The 22,765-nt window shown below is 36.3% G+C and overlaps 1 protein-coding gene across 2 annotated transcripts; it reads right to left on the bottom strand.

Moving 5' to 3' along the window:
- Window positions 1–797: 797 nt before the first annotated feature.
- LOC143854621 (uncharacterized) lies at window positions 798–21,971 on the bottom strand. 2 transcript variants are annotated; one of them, XM_077364666.1, is made up of 10 exons: window positions 21,593–21,971; window positions 16,616–16,721; window positions 13,436–13,509; window positions 12,227–12,313; window positions 9,425–9,479; window positions 8,094–8,155; window positions 7,883–7,978; window positions 5,331–5,392; window positions 2,282–2,696; window positions 798–1,180 (listed from the first exon to the last, which is right to left on the bottom strand). In XM_077364666.1, the coding sequence occupies exons 1-10, from the start codon at window positions 21,758–21,760 to the stop codon at window positions 1,010–1,012; spliced, it is 1,296 nt and encodes a 431-aa protein (XP_077220781.1). In that variant the 5' UTR covers window positions 21,761–21,971; the 3' UTR covers window positions 798–1,009. The 2 variants fall into 2 exon arrangements, with proteins under 2 accessions (XP_077220781.1, XP_077220782.1); XM_077364667.1 differs by lacking the exon at window positions 12,227–12,313.
- Window positions 21,972–22,765: the final 794 nt, after the last annotated feature.

The raw sequence follows: 22,765 nt of genomic DNA, 5'->3' as shown, positions 1-22,765 counted from the left end.
CGGGGGTAACCGAAACTGAAATTTTTGCCGAAACCCTGAAATTTGGACCGAAATTTGGTAAAGACGCATGAAATGTCGTTTTTTGGGCCAAAATTTTGGCTGAAATTCAAATTCGGTAAAGGAATAAAAAATTAATATTTTTTCCAAATTTTGCGTACATATTTCGGCCGTTTCGGTATCAGTATCGATTTTGGTCGAAATTTAAAGCCATGATCAGAGTACAGGATCCTATTTCTTAGTTAATGGTGTGCTTCCAGAGCTCAAAAAGATGTTTCGTAAGGAAAAGTCTTTGACTAAAAATGGTGCAAAAAATACCAAAAAACCCTTAGAAAAGGGTAAAATTTAACCGGTGAGGGTTATTTTTGTCATTTTATTGGAAGCAACAAATGGCCTGACTGCTGACAAGCTCCTCCTTATGCACATGTGGTTTAGGTCCAGTTTGGATTGCAGCAATTTTCTGGAAAAGTATGGAAAAAAAATTCCCAAAATTTCATGCTTTTCCATTGATTACACATGTAAAAAAGTAACTTGAACCACCAACAGTACGAATTTTATTTCAATTTATAATGGAGGAATGCTAAACTGAGGGGCGCCCTTGCAAAAATGGGATGAGAGGGTATCCCCATTGGATCCACGTCACCTATCCTCTGTATAATGATAGCCCTATAAATAAGCCATAACTATAGTATTTCCTTCTAAATGTGGAAAGGAAAAACTTTCCTATGAAGTTTTTTCCCAAGAAATATTTTACATTCAATCCAAAGAGGGCTCAAGCAAAAAGCTAAAAGACTGAGGTGTGAATTTATCACTGAACAATTGGTTTCAATTAATGCGGTTATTATACATTTTAAAACAATGATGGATAAGCCAAATTTTTGTGAAGTTTCAGTCTGCCTGAACAAATAACTAAAACAAAAGTACATATATAAACAGAGAGGAGTTCAACTGAGAAGGTGAAAAACCTCCCAATGGAATCAAATGGTCAAAAACTCCCATATAAATTCAAAGCTCAGAGGTCCAGAGGTTCAGATATCAGAGGTTCAGGTTTACTTTCCAATGCAGAAGAACTTCTCTTTCTACTAATATCGATAATGCAGAGTCCAAGAAAAATTGCTGTTGCTAAGAAGAAAAATCCGGAAAATGTGATAAACTGTACAAAAATTGATAGCCCAGAAAGTTCCTGCATTGCAAAGATAATGACTGGTTCAGCTACACAACAAGATGAAGAAAATTAAGGCCTACTATAGACTAAAATTTATGTGCACCTTTTGGGTAGACTAAAATTTATGTGTAAGTCATCAGACTATCAATCTCTTAGTCATTAAAAAGAAAGAAATAATTGGTTTCTGAAACTGCCAAAGTCGCCCTTTTTAGTACATATTTTGCCAAAACAAAGATTGTTTGTCATGTTTCCAAAGTAGCAGTTTTTCCTAAGAAATTAGTGACAGAGATTGCAATTCTACAACAGATCAAAGACCCCACAATTCACTCTGGCTAGTCTTGGGAAGGTTTTTGAATTCTAATATCAAGCTCACATTTTTCAGCATCAAAACTATAGGGAGCATGCCACTGAAATCAGTCTAGAGAAAAGAGGTCATAGGAATTCTCCCTAGAACACAGAACTTCTTTTTTTATGACATAGGGTATCCCAACCCCAATTTTCAGGGCGGGACTATTCCCTACGGATGCGCGCAATCACCCCGTAAACCACGCCCATCGGGTAAACCGGGGGGATTCAAACTTGCGTCCCTAGAACACAGTACTCATCCTTCCAAGAACAATGAACATGATTTCTAAATTATGGATATTTTACAAATTTAGAGAACGTTTGGCCACCATGAATTTATTTTTCATGATAAATTAGCTTCTCCAAGTGGTGAGGGAGACTGGGAGAGGGACAGATACAAGAGGGACTGAGGGAGGATGGAAAGAAACACTTGGAAAACCAGGAAACAAAAATCTCTACCCAAAATATGATCCAACTTTTTCCTTGTTTTCTAGCCACTTCTCACCCTCTACTCATTCTTGCCCCATCAAATCTCTCTTCTCCCACCAGCACTACCCCTCTCTCGCCACTTGGGAAAAAAAATGAATGGTTGCCAGACATGCCCTTAGGGAAATTCTAATCAACTTTGTGACTCAGGGTGGTTTTGTTCGATTTACCAAAGTGACAAGCCTTAAAAAAAATCCCCTTCAAAGGCTTGCATGTGCAGTTTGTAATTAGAAAAGGTATAGACACATAGTTTTATCTAAGAAAATAATACAGAAAACAAATACTCACAACGGTTGCCTGAAGTAAAGTCTCGAGGAGAAGTCCTGCAAAATTGTTGACGGAGAAAAGGAGGATAAACTGTTTGTTGGATAATAGCCGGCCACATCGAACACTCACAAGGCAAGCCAGAGTCTGATAAATGCCAGAAACCATCACAAACATTAAGTATGCTGCCCAAATATTCAAAGAAACTCCCATGAATACACACACAACGCCCATGACTGCCGATCCAAGCACATAGATGAGCATGCCAGACTTAATGGCGAAGTCCTCGAGATAAATAGCACAGAATGACCCAAGGCTTCCAGCTGCTTGAGATGCTGCGAGAACATGTCCATTAAATTTTGAATCTGGATCAATGGCATCAAAGAGATTTGTCCCATAATTTTGTACCAAAGAGAAACTGGCATATGCCAATGCCCACCTGCACAAAGATTTTGAACGTAAACCATAGATTGAAGAATAGATGTATTTTGTGTTTGACATTGTATGTATAAATGCAGGTGTTTATAGATCTTTTTTCATACACAGACATCAGTTTTCATGTCTGATAAATGTTGAAACTAATAAGTCTGGATCATGGTCTCATTGGTGAGCCTTGGAGGAGTCCATAACAGACAATTGGAAGGACTTGATAGTTTATGAATTAAAGGAGCTTTCTTTCTCTTTATTTTCAAAAAAAAAATGAATTAAACGAGCTTTGACAAAAATGTCAAGGTCCAGGAACATAGAACTAATAAGCCTGCTTTTAGGTCCAACATAAGACAAGTTAAATGAGGGAAACGTTCTTTATTATAGCAATGGGTGGCAAGTACCAAAACAAGCGGGTGTCAATACTACTTCATTCTAAATGAAAGAAACTAAAGTCACTACACACTGTTTGAGGGATGTTAAGGTGTATGCGAAGTGGGCACCCTCCACTGCATACCATCCAATTAAAATTGATGGTTGCTTGTTCAGTAATCCAGGGTGCGCGATATAGAGTACACACGCGAGAGCATACACAGACAGGTGCCAAAGCTCAAAAGCCGTAGCTAACAGACTCAAAAACGGCCTGAATGACATCTTTTTCTACTCAAGAATGAGAGATACACCCACCTGTAATAGGTTTCCCTATCTTACTTTTTAGAGGGGAACTTGACACTAAAAAACTAGCCGTTCAGCAAGTTCCTTTAATAAATAGGCTTATATTAGATATTTAGACTTCAGGGAAGGGATCTGTGTTCTCAATAGATGAAGCCTTTCCTCTCAAGTGGCGAGGCATGTGTTCTCAATCGGTGAAACCTAAGCCTTGCCATGACTTCCTTACCTATTAGTGACCCAATAAATCTTGTAAACAGGGGTAAGCAAGACATTTTGCTTTTCCTTTACTTCTTCAACTGAAGGAACACAAGGATAGATTCTAGATATTGTGTCCCCTCTCATTCGGGAGGCAAAAAATGGACAGATTTGTGAAGGTTTATACACGTCCATTTTACATCCACAAATCGTAGGGTTGGGATGATCCTATGGAGCTGATTTTATGCGGACACCCTATCTATGTGAGGGCCAATCAAATGAATGGTTTGGATCACCCAAACAATATGCCCTCCACCCTATTTTAAGCTAGTGTGTAGATAACTTATCTACACTTGTGTGTAGAAACCGTTCTCTCTCTCTCTCTCTCTCTCTCTCTCTCTCTCTCTCTCTCTCTATATATATATATATATATATATATATATATATATATATATATATATATATATATATATATATATATAGGGTGGAGGGCATATTGTTTGGGTGATCCAAACCATTCATTTGATTGGCCCTCACATAGATAGGGTGTCCGCAAAAAATCAGCTCCATAGGATCATCCCAACCCTATGATTTGTGGATGTAAAATGGACGTGTATAAACCTTCACAAATCTGTCCATTTTTTGCCTCCACGGTTCGAAGGGTTAGGATGATCCTATGAAGCTAACTTTTTGGGCACACCCTATCTATGTGAGGGCCCATCAAATAAATGCTTTGGATCACCCAAACAATGTGGGCCCCCACTGTATTTTAAGCTAGTGTGTAGATAACTTATCTACACTTGTGTGTAGACACCATAGGCTCTTTTGTTGAATCTTCTGATTTACGATTTGAATCTTACGATTCAAATCAATTCGTGGGTTGAACGATTAAAATTGGACAAAGAATTTTTTTTCGTAAACATCTTACGATTCAAGTAAAGATTAGACTACGAATCGTGCGATTTTTACGATTTTGTCTGTTTTGGATTTTGAGAACTGATTGTGATTTCAAAATGAAAATCATTTCAAAATGATTTGTTTATTGCTAACATTTTTGTATGATGATTATATAGATTTGAGTATGTGCTTTGTTTACTGTTTTGATAAATTATATGATTTATTATATGATGAATATGGTTTGTGCTTTGTTTAGTAATTTATTGTGTGATGAATATGGTTTGTGCTTCGGATTACCAATCATGGAATTTTTTAATTAATTTAATAGTTTCAAATGGAAAATAGATAATTACTCATTTTATTCTTATTTTTTACCTTTTTTATTTTTTTAATATTTTTTCTCATTTTTATATATAAATCTGAAAAAAATCTTACAATTTACAATCAGATTTACGATTTGAACCCTGTTACCATTTACGATTACATTCCGATTTTCAGAACCTTGCCAGCAATAGGAGAGATGGTCCATGGAGATTATGGCATTTTTGGGATATGTGTCATCATTGACGTTTTCTCCTATCATGTATTGCACGATGCGAATGATATGGCTAATTCTCTTGAGAAAAAGGAAGCCAGCAGAGCTGTTTTAGTAGTAGGGTAAGACATGCACGTCTCGTAATTTCTTTCCATAATAATTAATTGTTACCCTCCTCAAAAAAAACCAATGATTGATGTCAAAGAACAAATAATTATTTGGATGACAGTTCGATTTCAATAGCTGCCTTAAATGATTGCCATTATGGACAACAAACAGAGGGTAAGTGGCATCATATAGATAGTGTGGCTACAGTACCACAATGGAAGAGAAAAAGAAGAAACTAACCAAAGAGAGAGAATACGCAAGTTCCTCCCATGCCATGTTTCCTTCAAAATTCTAATCCAACCCTGTTAATCAGTTCAGAACAACAACCCTATAAGTTTCACAGGTATTTAGTTAAATGTGACGTCCTCATTTGAACCAGTGAAACAATTTTGATCAGAGTATATAACTGATGGACCATATGAAGTAGTTCTGGTACTAAGCAGCTAAGAGACGAAATACATGCTGGAAAAACAATTTCGTATTAAGGGAATAAAAACTCAGTAATACTCCAATAATTTGGTTTAATAGAGGCTCTGATCGAAATATAGTGTATCTCAATCTCTTTATAAGTAGATAAACTCAATTGAGTACCACAAAAGCTCAATGAGTTTTCTTGGCTCAATAGAGTTTCTGCAATATGGTCTGTCCTGGGATTTTTAATCTCAGTGGAATCTGAATGCCAATGGGGGAGCTGCTGACACACCTGACCTTTTACAGCTCCTGAGTCCCGTCCCTTTTACTTTTATTTATTTTTTCAGTTTTTAAATGAATTATTTAATTAAAATGATAAAACAATCCTTGTCCCCTTGTTGGTTGCATGTTTACAAGCTAACCTTCTTCTCGAAAAGGATTGGGAGAGAAGCTTCATATAAAATTTTAAACGAAAGGTTAGGTTCCCTTGTTGGTTGCATGTTTGTAGGATAACCTTCTTTTCAAAAAGGATAAAAATATTCCTGTGAAACAACCAATTCCTCCAAAAGCTTAAGCTGTTGGAATTGATGTAATTTCATTATTTATACTTCAACACTCCCCCTCATGTGTGGCCCCTCTTTTTTTTTGGGTTGGCCTTACACGTGGACTTTTAATATCGAGGGGTTATGAGTTTTGAACCCAGAACCTATTGCTCTGATACCATGTGAAACAACCAATTCCTCCAAAAGCTTGAGCTGTTGGAGTCGGTGTTATTTAATTATTTATACTTCAACAATTCCAATCAACAAGCCAAAAGATACTTTATAAATTTGTCTAAACTTGTAATAGAAAACTTAGGTTCCATTGCTAAGTGCATGTTTGTAGGATCAAGGTTTCAAACCTTGGTTACCATTAAAAAAAAAACGTTTCAAACATTGGTTTCGGTATGCATGTCTCTCACCACAAAAATGGAAACATTTGGGTTTCGGTCATGATCATAGATCGGTGGAAATCCAATATAAATCATGGAAGTTTATGTAAATGCAAGCAAATAATGAAAATTTAAGGTAGAACTTAAGAAAATATTAGAAGCTAACACGCATATACGATAAGTTTTTTCTTATTTTAAAAGAGTTTCTAACAAAAAATACATAGGTAGATCAGGAAAGAAACAAAAAAATTAGAAGCTAACATACGTATAGTCTTTTCTTATTTTAAAAGATTTTCTGACAAAAATAAATAAAATAATTAATGACTGAAATGAAAAAAATCCAACCCCATCAATAGGTAGACCGGGAAAGAACTCACACATAATAAAATTAGAAGCTAACATGTATATATGATTAGTTTTTATTCAAAAATATATTTTCCCAATTTTAAAAACCATAAATCCATGAAAAAATCATGTACGAATCCATGTGCTAACACATCAAATCAACAATTGGTTGACGCATTTGCACCATAATTGAAGAAACAAACAAAAAACCCATAAAATAAGTACTTACCAAGCAAAAATTTGAAAACTCATGCTTCTCTATGCACTTTGGTCAATATTTCGACATGTCGACCAAAGTTCTGTATTTTACATGTTAAAGTGGTAGTGTCTCGGTCGACTGGCCGAAACATTACCGAAATCTATACATGTCAACAGTATGATTTCATTTCGGTGGGGATGGAAATGGGAAATATGTCGACCGTTTCATATCAGTATCGGTTGACATTTAGAACCATGTGTATCATAACAAGATATAAGAGAGTTGTTTATGGAACGTAACCTTCTTTGACTTTCTTCCCCGCCAAAGGAGCTATTTGTATTTCTTTAGCTTGTGCTTTCCTTTTTTTCTTTCTTCTTTATTCTTTATTCTTTCTTCTTTCTATAGCTGACCTCCTCGGACGGTGTTGTACATTCGTTCTCTCTTATTAACGATTCATTGCCATTCAAAAAAAAATGCGGCAAGTGCGACTTACCTTGAAAATCCCTCAATTTCTCTCCTTCCAAAAGGGATTTCTTTTATTTTAGTGTGCAAATATTGTCAAATTTTATGGTGTTTGTTTGAGTTGGAAACTGGGGGAAAGATATTTTTAATTGGATTCTGAAAGTATATTTGGAAAATAATTTTACTGCATCAGATCTTAAGAAAATAAATAATAGAAAAAATCATCTCATACTGGAATAAGCACATTGATATACAGAAGAATAAATCCATACAATTATTCCCATGTTGCTTTTTCCATGAAAGATTTGATAAGGATGAACTATTTTAAACATGATTGACTACTGGAATACTTTTATTTAAGAAAATTGTAATTTATTCAAAAGTGGCATGGTAACAGGTAGGTGCAATGGAGAAGAAACATAATGTTAATCCAAAAAGCATCACCTCAGTCTCGCTCCAAAAAGTTGTTACTGAAGGGTACATCAAAATCGAAGAATGGTCCTTGGGTAACAAAAGTGTCATGGAAAAACAGACTCCCAGCTGAGTAAACAGAATAACAGTCAATCTAAGAGTGTTTTAAATATCGTGCGAACAAGAAAAAGAGAACTCAACCCAAATTGCTTATGTGGACATGAGCATGCCATTATATACGTACCGAAATAAATGTCAAAATAAAAAATACAGCAAAAGAAACCTTCTCCAGAGCTAGCAACTGACCTGTTAAAACAAAAACAGATAAAATTTTAGATATAAACAGCAAATTCTGGAAGCATAAAAGCACGTTAGGCAATAGAGTAAGTTAGATTAAGTAATGAAAATGTAAATATGGTCCAAAAATTAGGCAATAAGTAACATAAAAATGTAGACTACCTTTCATGGATAATTAAAATATCTTGACTCTCCTCTGAAGAACTAGATATCTAAATAGCATCTACTCGATTAAATTATACAAATCACAATGCAACGTAGCCGATTAATTGTATCATAAAGGCAAACGCATGGTAACAAGTCTGGGACATAATTTAAAATAGCAACAGAGCACAAATTTGAATCTCCAGTCATATTTATTTCCTAGTTAGATCTTTCAGTCATATTTTTCTCACACCTTCAGTCTGCAGTCCACCAATTAATTATTGTGATTCAGCTTATCTTGCATCGTCATTTAAATTTTGAGAGCATCGGGGTTGGATTGTATACTTTGTAGTAGCAACGCGGGTCTAATTCTGCATGAGCTCGATGGGGGCTTGCAGGGGGCTAGTGTTCCCTTGCCATGGGGTTCAGAGCGGATCGCCCTATTTTTTTATTTTTCTTTATTTTCAGAAAGGGGAGTGCACAATCAACAAATAATCAGCTGCCATTAGGTTCGTTTTGATGAAAGAAAACCATCAGAAGCGACGGACTTTTTATTCTGTCGAACAGGTGGGAAAAATAAATCCCTAATGCCTCAAAACCCTCTACAATCTCAAAACAGTTTTTGATCTTGAAATGTATCTTATTAGAACAAAATTAACCCAACTTAAAGTTTAGCAGGTGTTTAGGGGAAGAAAAGACAGAAAATGAGTGAAAAAATAAACATTTCAGAGATTTGGGTATGTCAACGAAATCATGCATTTCCTGCACATGCCTAAAAGGTGTACGCCTTTTGTCAAAGGCATGCGCCTCAAGTGAAAGGCGTATGCATTTTACGCCTTTTACCAATCAAGGCTTACACATTTTGAACAAAACGCTTTGTTTTTACATCATAAGGTGCTTTTGCCATGCCTCACCTTGGGTTAAGCGCTTGCTAAAACATGAATTGGATTAGACATTTAAAACAGGCCAATTACAAGGTAAAAGCTGGATACCATGAAACAGAAAATTAGCACCCCTACTAATGAGTAGTAAATGCCTAAGACATCTAGTTTTAATCATGAATAGAAGAAAGAAATATTTTTACTAGGTAAAATATTTTGGACAGAGATTGTGTAAAGGAAACAGTCTACATACCCAATTCAGAAGCCAACATGAAGGACAAGAGCGAAGTAGTTGTGGTTAAACTAGTCTGCAAAATAAAAAGGAAGTTAGGGTAGTCATTTAAACAGGATAGTCCATCAAAAAGATGCAACCTGATAATATTCAAAATGTCAACTTATAGGGTCCGTTAATCTTAAGCTTTGTTCTCATTTTGGTTCATTAACATGGAATCCGTGCATATCTTCATTTGTGGTTATGCTTCATAAAAACTGTTCGCTTGTATTTTTGGAGATTGCAAGCCAGACTTCTGGCGTTGGTTGAAAAGCCTGATCGCCTTTGGGATAGAACATGTTTGTCCAAAGTAAGGGCTTTTAATGAGGATTTTAGGTATGAATTTTTTGTTTCGGGATCTGCTCTTTTGTGATGATAATATATCAGTTCGAAGTTTGAAGGATTTCATAGATCTCGGTTTTAAGAGATTCACGATGATTTTTTGTTGGAATTTTTGAATCATTCTAAAATGAGATTGGTTTACCTAATCAGCAGATTCCTTAACTTTTACTCTCTCAGTACACCTGTAATATCTCCTTCAACATTAGACAGAATTGTGTGACCATTGGCTAGTTGGAAAGGTTGTAATTCAATAAGCTTTTCATCAATACCAATTTGGAGGTATTATAATTCTGTGCCTATAATGTTATTATGTTTGAACTTTCGGTCAACATTGGTTGTGATTCCACGTGGTGGACATTTTGAGCAAAAACACTTTTATTATTGTAGGTCCATTTAGATACTCTCTCGTAGCTCATATGTCTGCATGAGTATTAGAACTTGGTCTGAAACTTCTAAGATTTCTTTTGTATATTGAAAACTTCTTGTATGGCTTATGCAATATTTAGCTTTTGGGGGAAGGGTTAAATATTGACTTCTGTTTAGGATTAGAAGATCTCAAACAATGTTGTGTAGGAAGTTGATAGAGATGCAAACCCAGCATAATTAGTTAAGTTATATTTATTCTATGTCTTTTGTCTTTTTTTATGTTCAGTTTTTAAGTGGGAAGTTTTGGTTCACTTCAGTTAGATTTGTATTTAGAGCACATTCACTTTTCTAGATAAAGGGGTTGGGTCTCTATCTTGAATTAATGCAGATCTTATTATAGTACCTGGGAGCTCTTCCTCTGGAATCATTGCCCAAGCAGATGCATGCACCCAAAATTGAATCAAGTAATAATGAGAAAATTTAACATTACTCACAGAAAAAATGACTGAAGTCCAAAAAGAATAAATGGTTCCGCTAATTCCAAATCGGTGACCCTATGACTTCAGTTCAGAATCAATATAGTTTGAAAGACGTGAGATAAAATACATCAGAAAACAACAGAATAGAGGTAAGGGGGGTAAACAAATTATTGGATACGAGAAATGTGAGATGGACATGAGCACCTTCTAATTAAAACCTTAAATATGATAGAAGTTTTAAAAAAAATAAAAATAAAAATAGAAGTTTGCATGGTAATCTAGGACTGGCCAGAGTTGAGGGTTGGTTGGGCAGAGTTAAATGGCTCCTTTAGACAAATTCCTAGAATTGCAATAACATAGCAGATACATTGACATGGAAAGGAAATTATCAAGTGGAACCATGCATAGATGATGCCCTTCTCTTGTAATACTAGACTAGATTTGAGACTGGGTCTAGATTTATCACTATTTTTCTCTTATTTTTATTGTATAGTGAATGCCTCCCCTCGACCCGAGCTGGTTTCCATTAAAGCTAGTTTTCATCAAAAGAAAGAAGGGGTATCTAGATGGATAGAAGTGACCAGAAAAGATAAAAGTGTGGTTTTGTCCTAAAATACGGTGACATGTGCCCAACATGACGATTATTTTGGAAAATAGCATCTTTGTTAGATAGATAACAACTTTGTGCAGTCAAGTGAAATTCGATGCCATTCAATGTTTGGGTACATGAGTGACTACGAAAAAACTTCCAAAGACGTACTCCTTGTTAAGCTTTTCCCAACAAATTTAATGATCTACTTCATATCCATTCCCTAAATAAGCAAACACTAGTATTTCAAGCAGACATTTTTCATCCTTGTAGAAAAATGATGACTAGCTTGATGACCAAAATCATTAGCCACCATATGAAATTCTTAATCTCCCTTTAGGTGAATGGGATAGTATCTAAGATCTAATCACATTCACACACTCCTCCCACACCTTCACCGACATAACCATCTTCACAACAAGGGTTAGTTGGCAACAAACAACCATGATCTATCCAGAGCAGATATCATGGAGAGATGGGATGGACTTTGAGAGATTGGCCACCCTTAACCATAAAAGATTAAAAGCTCATAGTTGTTACTTTCTTTAAGAAGAAGCAAATCCAAAGACAAATATGCAAAATGGAAGGATGTGAACTGTTAACTTACCAACTTCTCCAAAAGCTTGCTGTTGGAGAAAGGCATTATTTATCTTTTATACTTTAAAACTCCCCCGCATGTGTGGCCCACTTGGCAAACATGTGGCACATGTGGTCCCACTTTGGGCCGACCATCACATGTGGATTTTTGCTATCCGGGAGGTTTGAACTCGAAACCTTTGGCTGTGATACCATGTTAACTCACCAACTTACTGTTGGAGAAAGGCATTATTTATCTTTTGTACTTTAATATGAACGTATGAAATCGTACAATAGATAATAACAAAGAAAATCCATAATAAATTACCAGCAAACATTCACATTTTCAACAGTAAACATTCTATAGCTTAAGATTTTTGTTTGAGAGCATCTTCTGCCTATGTAATAGATAAGAAGTGGTGATGGATGTACCATGGTTTGATATTCTTCTTCCGGCACAAGAAGAAAAATGTATGCCGAGAAGATCAAGCGTGATGCCATTCCAAATCCATAAGTAATCTAAACTACAAGAAAAGGTCAAGTAGAGCTCCATGTTAGATACAATTTTTTTTTTTGGAAATGGATTAGACATGATCTAATTTATGTCACCAGAAAAACATACTCTAATATATGACAATTCACATTGGTGTTCAAGCATGATTTTGGACATGCCAAGAGGATAATGGACATGTAATCTCCGGTTTTACACAACATAAAACAACTAAGAAATGGTAAGAAGAAGCTAGACAATACTCGGTTGTGCACATACTAAATCAAAGAGTTCCAAATGGAAAGAAAGAACATATGCAATAGTGAATATTATATTATGCTAAAAACAATTCCAACTTATCATAACCCCTCAATGGACCCCAAAAAACCAAGCACAAGTGAAAAGGATGCATACACATTGAAAGAAAGAACATATCCAATAAGTTCCAAATGGAAAGCAAGGACATATACAGTTAACCTAGATACATGTCTTTAGGCTGCTTGACGAGTTTTTAACCTACTATCCTACTATACATAATATGGTCCAATTTAAGTGTGACAAATAAATCTAATAGGAATGCCTAAGTTTTTTTTTTTTTTTTGGGTATTTATTTTTGAACAGGTAATTAATTAAAAGAGGACACAACAGGTGAAAAATTACAAAAAGAGAGGGCTAAACAACAGTTCCAAAAGAAGGCATTTGGTAATGCCTACATTTTTTGGAATGGCCTACTATCCTACTATACATAATATGGTCCAACTTAAGTGTGAACTAAATCTAATAAGAATGCCTATGTTATTTTTTTTAATTTTGGTATTTATTTTTGAACAGGTAATTAATTAAAAGAGGACACAACAGGTGAAAAATTACAAAAGGAGAGGGCTAAACAACAGTTCCAAAAGAAGGCATTTGGTAATGCCTACATTTTTTTGGAATGGCCTGCAGAAATTGTGTTATAGTTGGTAATGCCTACATAGCTTATCATTATTAATTTATTTTTATTTTTTTACCTGGAATTTATCAGATTATCGTTATTAGTTTAACAGATAGAATGGCAAATGCATAAAAGATAGCTCCAAGCATGAAATAAATAATTAAAATAGACAAACTTTGGTACAATAACATTGCACAAACAACCAGGAGCCACTTACTTGCATAATTTGCATTGCAAGAATAGAATGCCCAACCCAAATGATTAAATAAGTAATGAGCATCCCAAAAGCCCCTACATAGCATTACTACCTGTTAGCAATATCTTCAGAAGCAAAATGTTTGATACTATTGTAATAACAGTTGGTGTCAATAAATTTCCATTGTATTTCTTTCTTTTTTAGGATGTTTGGCAATCATCAAAAAAATTCCATGGAGTATTTGTTTACCACTGTGTGAAAGATGTGCATAGAGGGCTGGTAAGAAAGAGGTTTGAGAGGGGAATGAGTGAGGATAGCATGAGACAGGCCTAGAAATCGGCAGAAAAAAAATTCTTTTTGGAATAGTTTTTGGGAAATGTTATCAGCAGAACCATTTTTTGATATTTGCACCAACACATCTTATCTTTCATTATTTAAAGAGCGGTTAAAGGACATTGCCGTTCCCAAAAGCTCTGACAAGCCAATTAAAAAAGAAAAGAGAAGATGCATTTGTGCAATTATTAAAACATGGTTGTGATGATAACATTTCTCAAGTTTTTTTTTTTATTATTTTACCTGTTTTCCAGCCCCTCACGTCCCCTCCTCACTCTCCACCCCCAAATCTCTCTTTTTCTCTCCTGCTTCTTTGTACCTCTCTCACACTAGCATTTTACATAGATTCTTCTAAATGGGCGAATAGATTCTTCTAAATGGGCGAAGTACCCTTGTCGGATACAGCTCGAATTACAATACTTCAGGATCCTCTGAGACACTTTTAGTTCTCTTTTATCTTCTGTTTTTTCTAATACTACTTCCACAGCATTACAATTACTGCATGTTTTGAGTTTTACCAATCCTAATAGTAAGTTTCTTAAATGGAAATGCAACATTATATCTACTTAACCTATTAAAATTTTCAATATATCACTTGTTATACTCATATTATTATGTAAAAAGATTAAAATTTGAGAATTGATTAAAATATTTTGGTGAATCCACGAATCACTCTATTTTAGAGCACTCGACCCTACTTTACTTGTTAGAGCACTCAACATTACTTATTATAATCTCTCGTTATACTCCTTTGTTACTAAGCATTTCCATCATAATAAGTATGTCAAACAGACGTATCCTCAGATGAGAACAATTTGGAAGTCAAATTCAATTTCAATATAATCTTTAACCTTTACAACTGTGGGTGGAACAAACATTGTGTCTACTTTTGCAGCACCATCCACGTCATTTGGAATTAATTGAAGCTCTCACTGAGTCTGTCAAATGACTCATCTTTTTTAGGCATGTTGAATAAAGATAGTCACCATCATTACCCTCGAATAGCGCGTATGTGCCAAGTATAGTTGGAACCTACTCTGTATGATGAAGTGGCTCTGATCCATTGGTCTAATTTCGTGTTCTCCATAGAAGGTATCAACAATGATTGTTTCGGAAAGAACTAACTCTGTACAACTTGTGGGGTCTCCAAGGCTAGAAGAGGTAAAATCTTGGTGATTACGATCCACATAATTCAAGTGGAATAGCAACCCTTCAAATTTGGCGTTTAAGGCTTCCAATAGCTCAAATATTCGATCAGAACTGCATCTAGACAATAAGTTTCTAACCTCTGATACCGAATCTGATGCAAGTCGATCAATGAAAAGACTAATACTTCGCTTTGATACTAATTTGACACAGTGTGATCAAAGGAAGAACTAATACTTTGCTCTAATACCAATTGATATAGGATGGATGCTAAGAAAACACTAATTTGCAGCTCCAATGCAAAACTGATGTATGCTGAATCTATGGAAGGGACGTGTTAGGGGTGAAAAGTATGGGTGAAAATTAGTATTTTGGATCCTAAAATATATTATTAAATTGGAAAAATATTTCTACTACGTTTACAGTAGGTTAGAAGGGTGCAGACGTATGCCGGGAATGTAAAAACGCATGATAGGAAGGTGCAAACATATGCTGGAAAGGTCTGGACAAATTTTTTTTTTTTTGCAAGACTAAGGGGCACAAGAATCTTTTTACGAGACTAAGGGGCACTAGAATCAAAGAATAATATATAGAGATCAAGAATTGAAAACAACGAGTATTAAAGCAAGAAATTAAAGAGAAAGATCATATCTGGAATCGCTCTAGATCTTTCCTAGGTATCACATCCAGGTTTCAAGGTTTTGCACCCTAAAGAAGAAGGTTGTGCTAGAATCCCACTAGCAATATCAGCCATCACACGAAGGGGTTAAGGTCTCGCACCTTGGGAAAGTAGACTTCACATCCATGATTTTCAAGAAAGCAAGAAAAAAAACTGATTTTCATTCATGCATCCATAGCATAGCATGAGAAAAAAGTACCTTGAGGCTTACAATATATAAGATAAAGAAGGGAAGTAGAAAGGTCTAAAACCCTAACACTTTGAGACCAAAATACCCTGTTACTTAAAGACTTACCACGCACTTAATAATCCCGTAATACATGTGTAATCCCGTAATACATGTGTAGGGCCTATTTAAAACATTTGTAACTCAAACAACTTAAGTGATTTTAATGGAAAAAGACTCTAACACCCCATATGACTTTAAAAAAAATTAAATAACATTCTAAAAAAACTAAATAAAACTCTTTTAACACTAATAATGGGCCTCATCTTCTTAACTCCTTGATTCTTCATGTCATCTTGGATGGTCCCTCATCAAAACCTTTTGATGAAGAACAACATGAAAATCCATATACTATTAAAGGAAATGAATTATATTTACTTCAATTTCAGGTCTATTGCACCATGCCTTCTAAAGAACAAATCTTCACAAGCAGGCCCAAGGATTCATCGAGCCTTCCTTTCATATGAATGGAATACCCAATAGCTGCCCAATCCCAATTAATTAAAATTTCATATGATAGCTCAAGTCCCTAACACAGGGCACAGGCTACGTACCAGCCATGGTACCATTTCTTATAAATGTAAATCAGGACAGTGCATAACTAAATCTTTTTAGCTGAACAAATATTACGAATCATCAGAAAGTAAATCAAACTACCTTAAGCAATAACACATTGCAACCTGATGCAAACTACTCTGAAATTGATCCGGTCATGTGGACTACCAAATTCCCGAACATAGTATACGAAGGCCAAAATGTAGTAGATACCGGCAAAGGTCTATTTTTCCTAGTAAAAAACAACAATGCAACATCATACCTAGAGCAACGATCATCTTGTGTGAGAGATAAAATCCAGCTGGTGCCATGAGCAATGTAAATATCAATTGACTATAAACGCTGTAGGGATATATATCAACTGTAACCTGCACGTCATAGTATGGTTTTAAAAAGATTGGTTACATAATCATTCAGCTCTTTATATTCCATATAAAATTTAGAAGTTGAAGACCATTTTTGAAAAGATATTACTTCAGGTAACATGCATCTCTCAACACTAATTCATGAAAGGGGAACAAATCCAAGCTTTAAAAGAAGTCCTCAGTTGATCATCATGAAAGAAGTCAAGCAAGTTGCACATAATCCTTTTTCGGTTATTTATTAATGCAAAGCATGGATGTGGTAACATGCCTTAGTTATCTACTTTAGCTTTTGACGCTTTTCTAATCAGCAATGAGAATCTAATTTTTATACACACATGAGCTCTTCCATTCTCAGGAACATATCTTTAAGAAAATTCAACCTAAATTTTTTAATCGACACGAGAGAAAATCAAAATTGAGAGTTCAAACTTGATAGATAATGATTGCAAACTATGAAGCCTACAGAGACCTCTTGTACGGGAATGTGCCCTAGGCACATGGACCATTGCACAAATCACATTAGCACATGATGCACACTTTCTAATTGTAACATAGAGATCAACACGCCATTCAAAAAAAAACATAGAGATCGACACACGCATCAACGATAAAGGTGTCAAGGGGACCCAAGAAAATTGGATGCCAATATAGCATTGTTAAAGTATAAAATATTAAATACTGCCCTTCTCCAACAGCTTAAGCTTTTGGAGAAGCCGGTAAGTTTCTAATATGGTATCCCGAAATTTCGGGTTTCGTTCGAGACCGAAATCGAAATCACAGATACTCGAAACAGTAACTTATTTCGATCGAAATGTCGATCGAAATTTCGTTTACCCCCAAATATCGGCCAAAATTTAAGGGACCGAAACGAAATTTCGTCGGATTTCGAACAAAATTTCAAAATTTGACCGAAATTTCAGTTTTCGGTGAGGACCGAAACGCATTCCGAAACCGAAATTTGAAACCATGGTCTCGAGTTCAAACCTCCCCGATGTAAAAAAAAAATCCACATGCAATGGTCGGCCCAAAGTGGGACCAAATGTGCCACGTGTTTGCCAAGTGGGCCACACGTGAGGGGGAGTGTTAAAGTATAAAAGATCAAATACTGCCCTTCTCCAACAGCTTAAGCTTTTGGAGAAGTCGGTAAGTTTCTAACAAGCATCATATAAATATTAACTCATAAAAGCATCAAATTGCAGAAATGTTTTACATTATATGTCATTGATGGGGACCATCATTTATGGATGGCACTGTCATTATTGTAATTTTAAAGTGTCTGTTCATATTTATAATAGACAAAGACACGTGGGGTTTCACTTTTATAACCACAAACTCTCTTCTCTCTCCTCTCTTCTCCTCCTTGCTTCTTCTCTCTTCTTCCTTTTTTCCTCTTGATTTGTTAATAAGGTCAAATCATAAGTTGGTATCAGAACAAGAAAATTTAGAGCATTGTTGATCCCTTTCCTTTGAATTTTGAATCTTATGTTAACATTATAAGGTCCTACAGCTGATATCAGCAGTCGTACAACCACACATTGGGTTGACAACATCGAAACTCTAGATCACATATATTATAGGAAATTCATGAGAAACATTTGGTGATGGATTAAAGTTGTTTTGCCGCATTTTTGCTGAGGTTTCTTTGAAACTTTGAGAAAAAAAAACATTTTCCCGTAGAAAGGGATTTTTTTGGTTTTGTCCCATGTCAAGGTTATTAGATAGGGAGAATATTTCAAACTATTATAGCTGCTTTTGAAGTTGTAAAGTTCTTTGGTAATTCTAAAGCCACTTCCAAGGTGTCCAAGACTCTGGGTTATGATCCTACAACTAAGGATTTAAATTTTGGTGGAAATCCTATAAAATCACAGAAACGTAAGGAAACATATGCAAATGATCAAATTTTAAGATGGGACTTCCTGAAATGCTAGATTAAGACAGTCATCCATAATGGCTTAACAACATCGAACACTTAGTGACATGTGTTGTTGCACATGTCTAATAATTCAGTACATATCACATTTCACATGTGATTTATATAGATATTTATACATAATACATATACCACATTGCAAATGCTATTTATACTAATACACTTCCGGTTTAGGTTTCATAATGCGTTTCGAGTGAGGGGGATGAAAAGGGAAAGATTTTGGTCGTTTCATGTCGATTTTAGTAGAAATTTAAAACCATGACTACAACTAGAAACTATGGTGATCATATACATGTTCAAGTCACTAAGTTAAAGTTTGATGATTCAAATTACCTAGAATGCTCCAAATATGCCAAGATGTACATTGGTGCTAGAGGGAAGTTTGGGTACCTGATTGGCCTGGTGAAGCAACCAAAGGAAGATGACCCACTTTATGATAAGTGAGAGAGAGACAACTTGATGGTGATGTCATGGTTGACCAGTTCTATGCAGCTACATATTAGCACATGATATCTATTCTTAAAGATTACCCATGAGATTTGGGACAAGGAAGCACAGGCTTATCTGAGCGAAAGAATATGGCATATGTATCAGTCGAGATAGGTGATTGTACTTTTGCAGCAAGGTGAGAAAAGTCTACCCACATATTACTTCAAGCTTCAAATTCTTTGGGAGGAGCTAGATTACTATCGGATGTTGGAATGGGATGCTAGGAAAGATCAAGATCGACATCAGAAATGTTAAAGGAGTGATGTAATTCTCATACCCGACTGAGGGCATTTTAGTCCTTTATGTGTTACCCTAATGATATGACTATATAATGTATTATGTGTGGGAGAAGAGACTTTTCTATCTCTTATTTTCTCTCCTTCTTCTTCCATGGAGGTGTGATTACATCGAACATGGTATCAGAGCATTAGGTTCTGATCCCTAGGAGTAGCAAAGCTCAAAACAGAAAAAACCCAGCCGCCCAAACCCTAACCACCAAACCCAGTTCTTCTGATTTGTTATATATGTTGTGATCGTGGTTGATGCATTGATCTATCAATGGCTTTGATGGTCCTGTCCTCTATTGTGCTTTCCAATATTGGGATGGTTGGTTCTCGGGTTGCTATGTGATAGTGTTTGACGACGTTGTGGTCTCTCTTTTCAATGGCGTCTAGTCTAGTGGTGTTGTGATTTGTCCGGCTGGTTGATTTTCCACTATGGCTACTTCCTCGGGCTCCTTCTCTTTAGATCTTCAGAATATTCAGATGACGTCTATTAAGTTAAATGGGACGAACTATCCGCCATGGCGTATGGCTGTAGAAATGGGCCCGATTGCCACGTACACTGCAGTTGGTTGTCCCATGTAAAGAAAAGGGGCGAATTTATCATTTCCCTATTAAATAATAGCATCTCATGGCATGTAAAAGGGAGAGGTTTCGATTAGTGTTTAAAAACGCGGATGCGGCCGCATTCCGGGCAGTACAGTTTCTGTCGTCTTTCTTGAACCACCTTTTTTCTCTTCACTCCCTTGAACTGAATGGTCGCTTTGCGACCTTATTGACCAAACTGTTTCCGAAGGGTTCAATAAAAGAAGACGCTTCATCAAAGACTACATCCCGAGAGATGTATGCTTTCTCAGCGGCCCCGCAGAATCCCCCCTTTCTTTTGGGCATCGTGCCCACGCCTGATTACGTCCTCAGCTCCTCTGTCTGAAAGAGACATCAGAGACGCAGACAACGGTGACTCACTAATAGTTTTTCACTTTTTCTCTCAATGAAGCAACTCATATAGAGACAGAGAGCCCACCCGAAGTGCAGATATTCCTTTGTTCGAACCAATGTAGGCTTTATGTTGAAACTGCAATTGATCGCGGTCTAACATAGCGAAGTGGTAAGGCATAGGTAGCTGACGACAGGGATGCCTCTTGGCTGATGCGGTCATAATTCGGGAGAGTCAATGGAGTTTTTATTGACTCTGTAGGGCAAAATGTGGAATGTGGATCCGGCGCAACACGTAACACGGCCAAGGTAAAAGGGAGTCGGCTCAAGGGAGTCGACGCGGACGGGGGGAGTTTTAAAACTATGGTTTCGATTGAATGAAAGTTCGAAGAGCAGTTTCTCACGAATTTCAACTGATACACTCTTTACAACACTTCAGATTTGTTCTTCTCTCAAATTAGAATCTTTTTGTCACGAACATAAAGATTCAAAGGAATTTCTTCACCTCAGTAGGCATTGCCATCAACTTCTAAGATTTCAAGCAGTTTCCATCATTTAGCCAATAATTAGATACATGCGCTCGAAATTACAACTGATAAACTCTGTGCAACACTTCAGATTTGTTCACCTCAGTGGCTCAGTAGGTATTGCAATCAACTTCTAAGAATTCGAGCAGTTTCCATCATTTAGCCAATAATTAGATACGTGCGCTCGAAATTACAACTGATACACTCTATACAGCACTTCAGATTTGTTCTTCTCTCAAATTACAATCTTTTTTTTTTTCACTAACATAAAGATTCAAAGGAATTTCTTCACCTCAGTAGGTATTGCCATCAACTTCTAAGAATTCGAGCAGTTTCTACCATTTAGCCCATAATTAAATATGTGCGCACTCTATACAACACAGATTTTTTCTTCTATAAAAAAAATGCCTTCAAACTCACTCATCTGAAAGCTTACATCTCCATCAACACCACATGCACAGAAATCACAAAAATAACACTTCAGATTTGTTCTTCTATAAAAAAAAATGCCTTCAAATTCAATCATCTAAAAGCTAACATCTCCATCAACACCACAAACACAAAAATCACCAAAGACAAAGTCCAATTATTTGACAAACGCATAATCTACTCGAAAAATAAAGCTTAGATCATCAGATATCGTGAAAATTAATAGAGAACAAGCATATAAGAAAGTTAATGAAATTAACAGATATGTAGGTCGAATCGTACCTGAAAATTGCTGAAATGCTTGACGGAAGTGAGATAAGGAACGAGGTAGGGTTCGATTGGAAGAAATTGGGAAGAGAATGAGTAAAGGAGGAGGATTAGAAGCAGAGATGTAGATATTGAACTGTTTTGCACCAACAGAGAATGAAACCAAGCATAAAATCTCTCCATTTCTCAATACCGTCAGATTGATAAATAACAAGAAGAAAAAGGAAAACCCTAGGTGAGAAGCTGAGGGATAAAAGATCTTCTTTCCCGGTGCCGGGATGAGAGAGATCGCCTCAACGGGGGAGGAGAGAAGATTTTCCCGGAGACTATTGGGTGCGAATTATCCTATAGAGGGGTGCGAATTCATCATCGACCTTTATTATCACCAACAACGGTTAACTAGAAACATACATTTTGCGTCATTGTAAGTCGTGGACCCCACTGTGAATGCAGGGAAAATGATATATTTGTCCGCTTCTCGTTCCCGGGCCAACCCTCGTATTGTAAAAAAAGTAGTCATTAAGAGAGTAGCGGGAGTGGCCCAGGTGAAGTCCGGTATGTTTTACAAAGAATATTGGGGCCTAGTTCAAAGGATGATCTAAACCGTTCGATAAGGGAGCTTGCTTATTTTGGGGGGATTGCGCCTATTTTCATGAGAGTATCATGATTGTAAACAGCATTATTTAAATCTTGTAGAAGGCATTGAAAGGGAATGAATGAAGAAAATTGTTTCTAAACGTGTCCTGTGCACAAAGGATGATTGATCCTTCCCTCGAAGTGGATCAAGAGGTCGATTTTCCCTCTAAGAAGATCAATCATGTTACGATCCGGATCGGGTGTCTTGTGCACAAAGGAGGATTGATCCTTCCCTCGAAGTGGATCAAGAGGTCGATTTTCCCTCTAAGAAGATCAATCATGTTACGATCCGGATCGAGTGTCTTGTGCACAAAGGATGATTGATCCTTCCCTCGAAGTGGATCAAGAGGTCGATTTTCCCTCTAAGAACATCAGTCACGTTATGATCCGGATCGGGTTCATAACATAGATCATCTACACAGGATGCTCCTAACCCTCCAATCTGTAGAGAAACTGATCATCCTAAGAAGATGATCTACTGGGTACAGCAGTTTTACGTTGTGGCTCAACAAATGAACAGCTTAGATCATCCTCTGAAATGGGCCTTACTGC

Source organism: Tasmannia lanceolata, unplaced genomic scaffold, assembly GCF_043159265.1.
Source record: "Tasmannia lanceolata isolate RefF3 unplaced genomic scaffold, GAP_Taslan_0.1 ptg000020l, whole genome shotgun sequence".
Lineage (NCBI taxonomy): Eukaryota > Viridiplantae > Streptophyta > Magnoliopsida > Canellales > Winteraceae > Tasmannia > Tasmannia lanceolata.
This window is presented reverse-complemented; position numbering and strand designations above follow the sequence as displayed.

What these genes read in the sequence shown, in the direction of transcription:
- LOC143854621 (XM_077364666.1), bottom strand. Translation starts at nt 21,760, where the DNA reads ATGGAGAGATTTTATGCTTGGTTTCATTCTCTGTTGGTGCAAAACAGT. An exon ending in TTGCAATGCAAATTATGCAA is followed by an intron (nt 12,314 to 13,435) that starts GTAAGTGGCTCC and finishes CTTGTAGTTTAG; the next exon opens with ATTACTTATGGATTTGGAAT. An exon ending in CATGTTGGCTTCTGAATTGG is followed by an intron (nt 8,156 to 9,424) that starts GTATGTAGACTG and finishes TTGTTTTAACAG; the next exon opens with GTCAGTTGCTAGCTCTGGAG.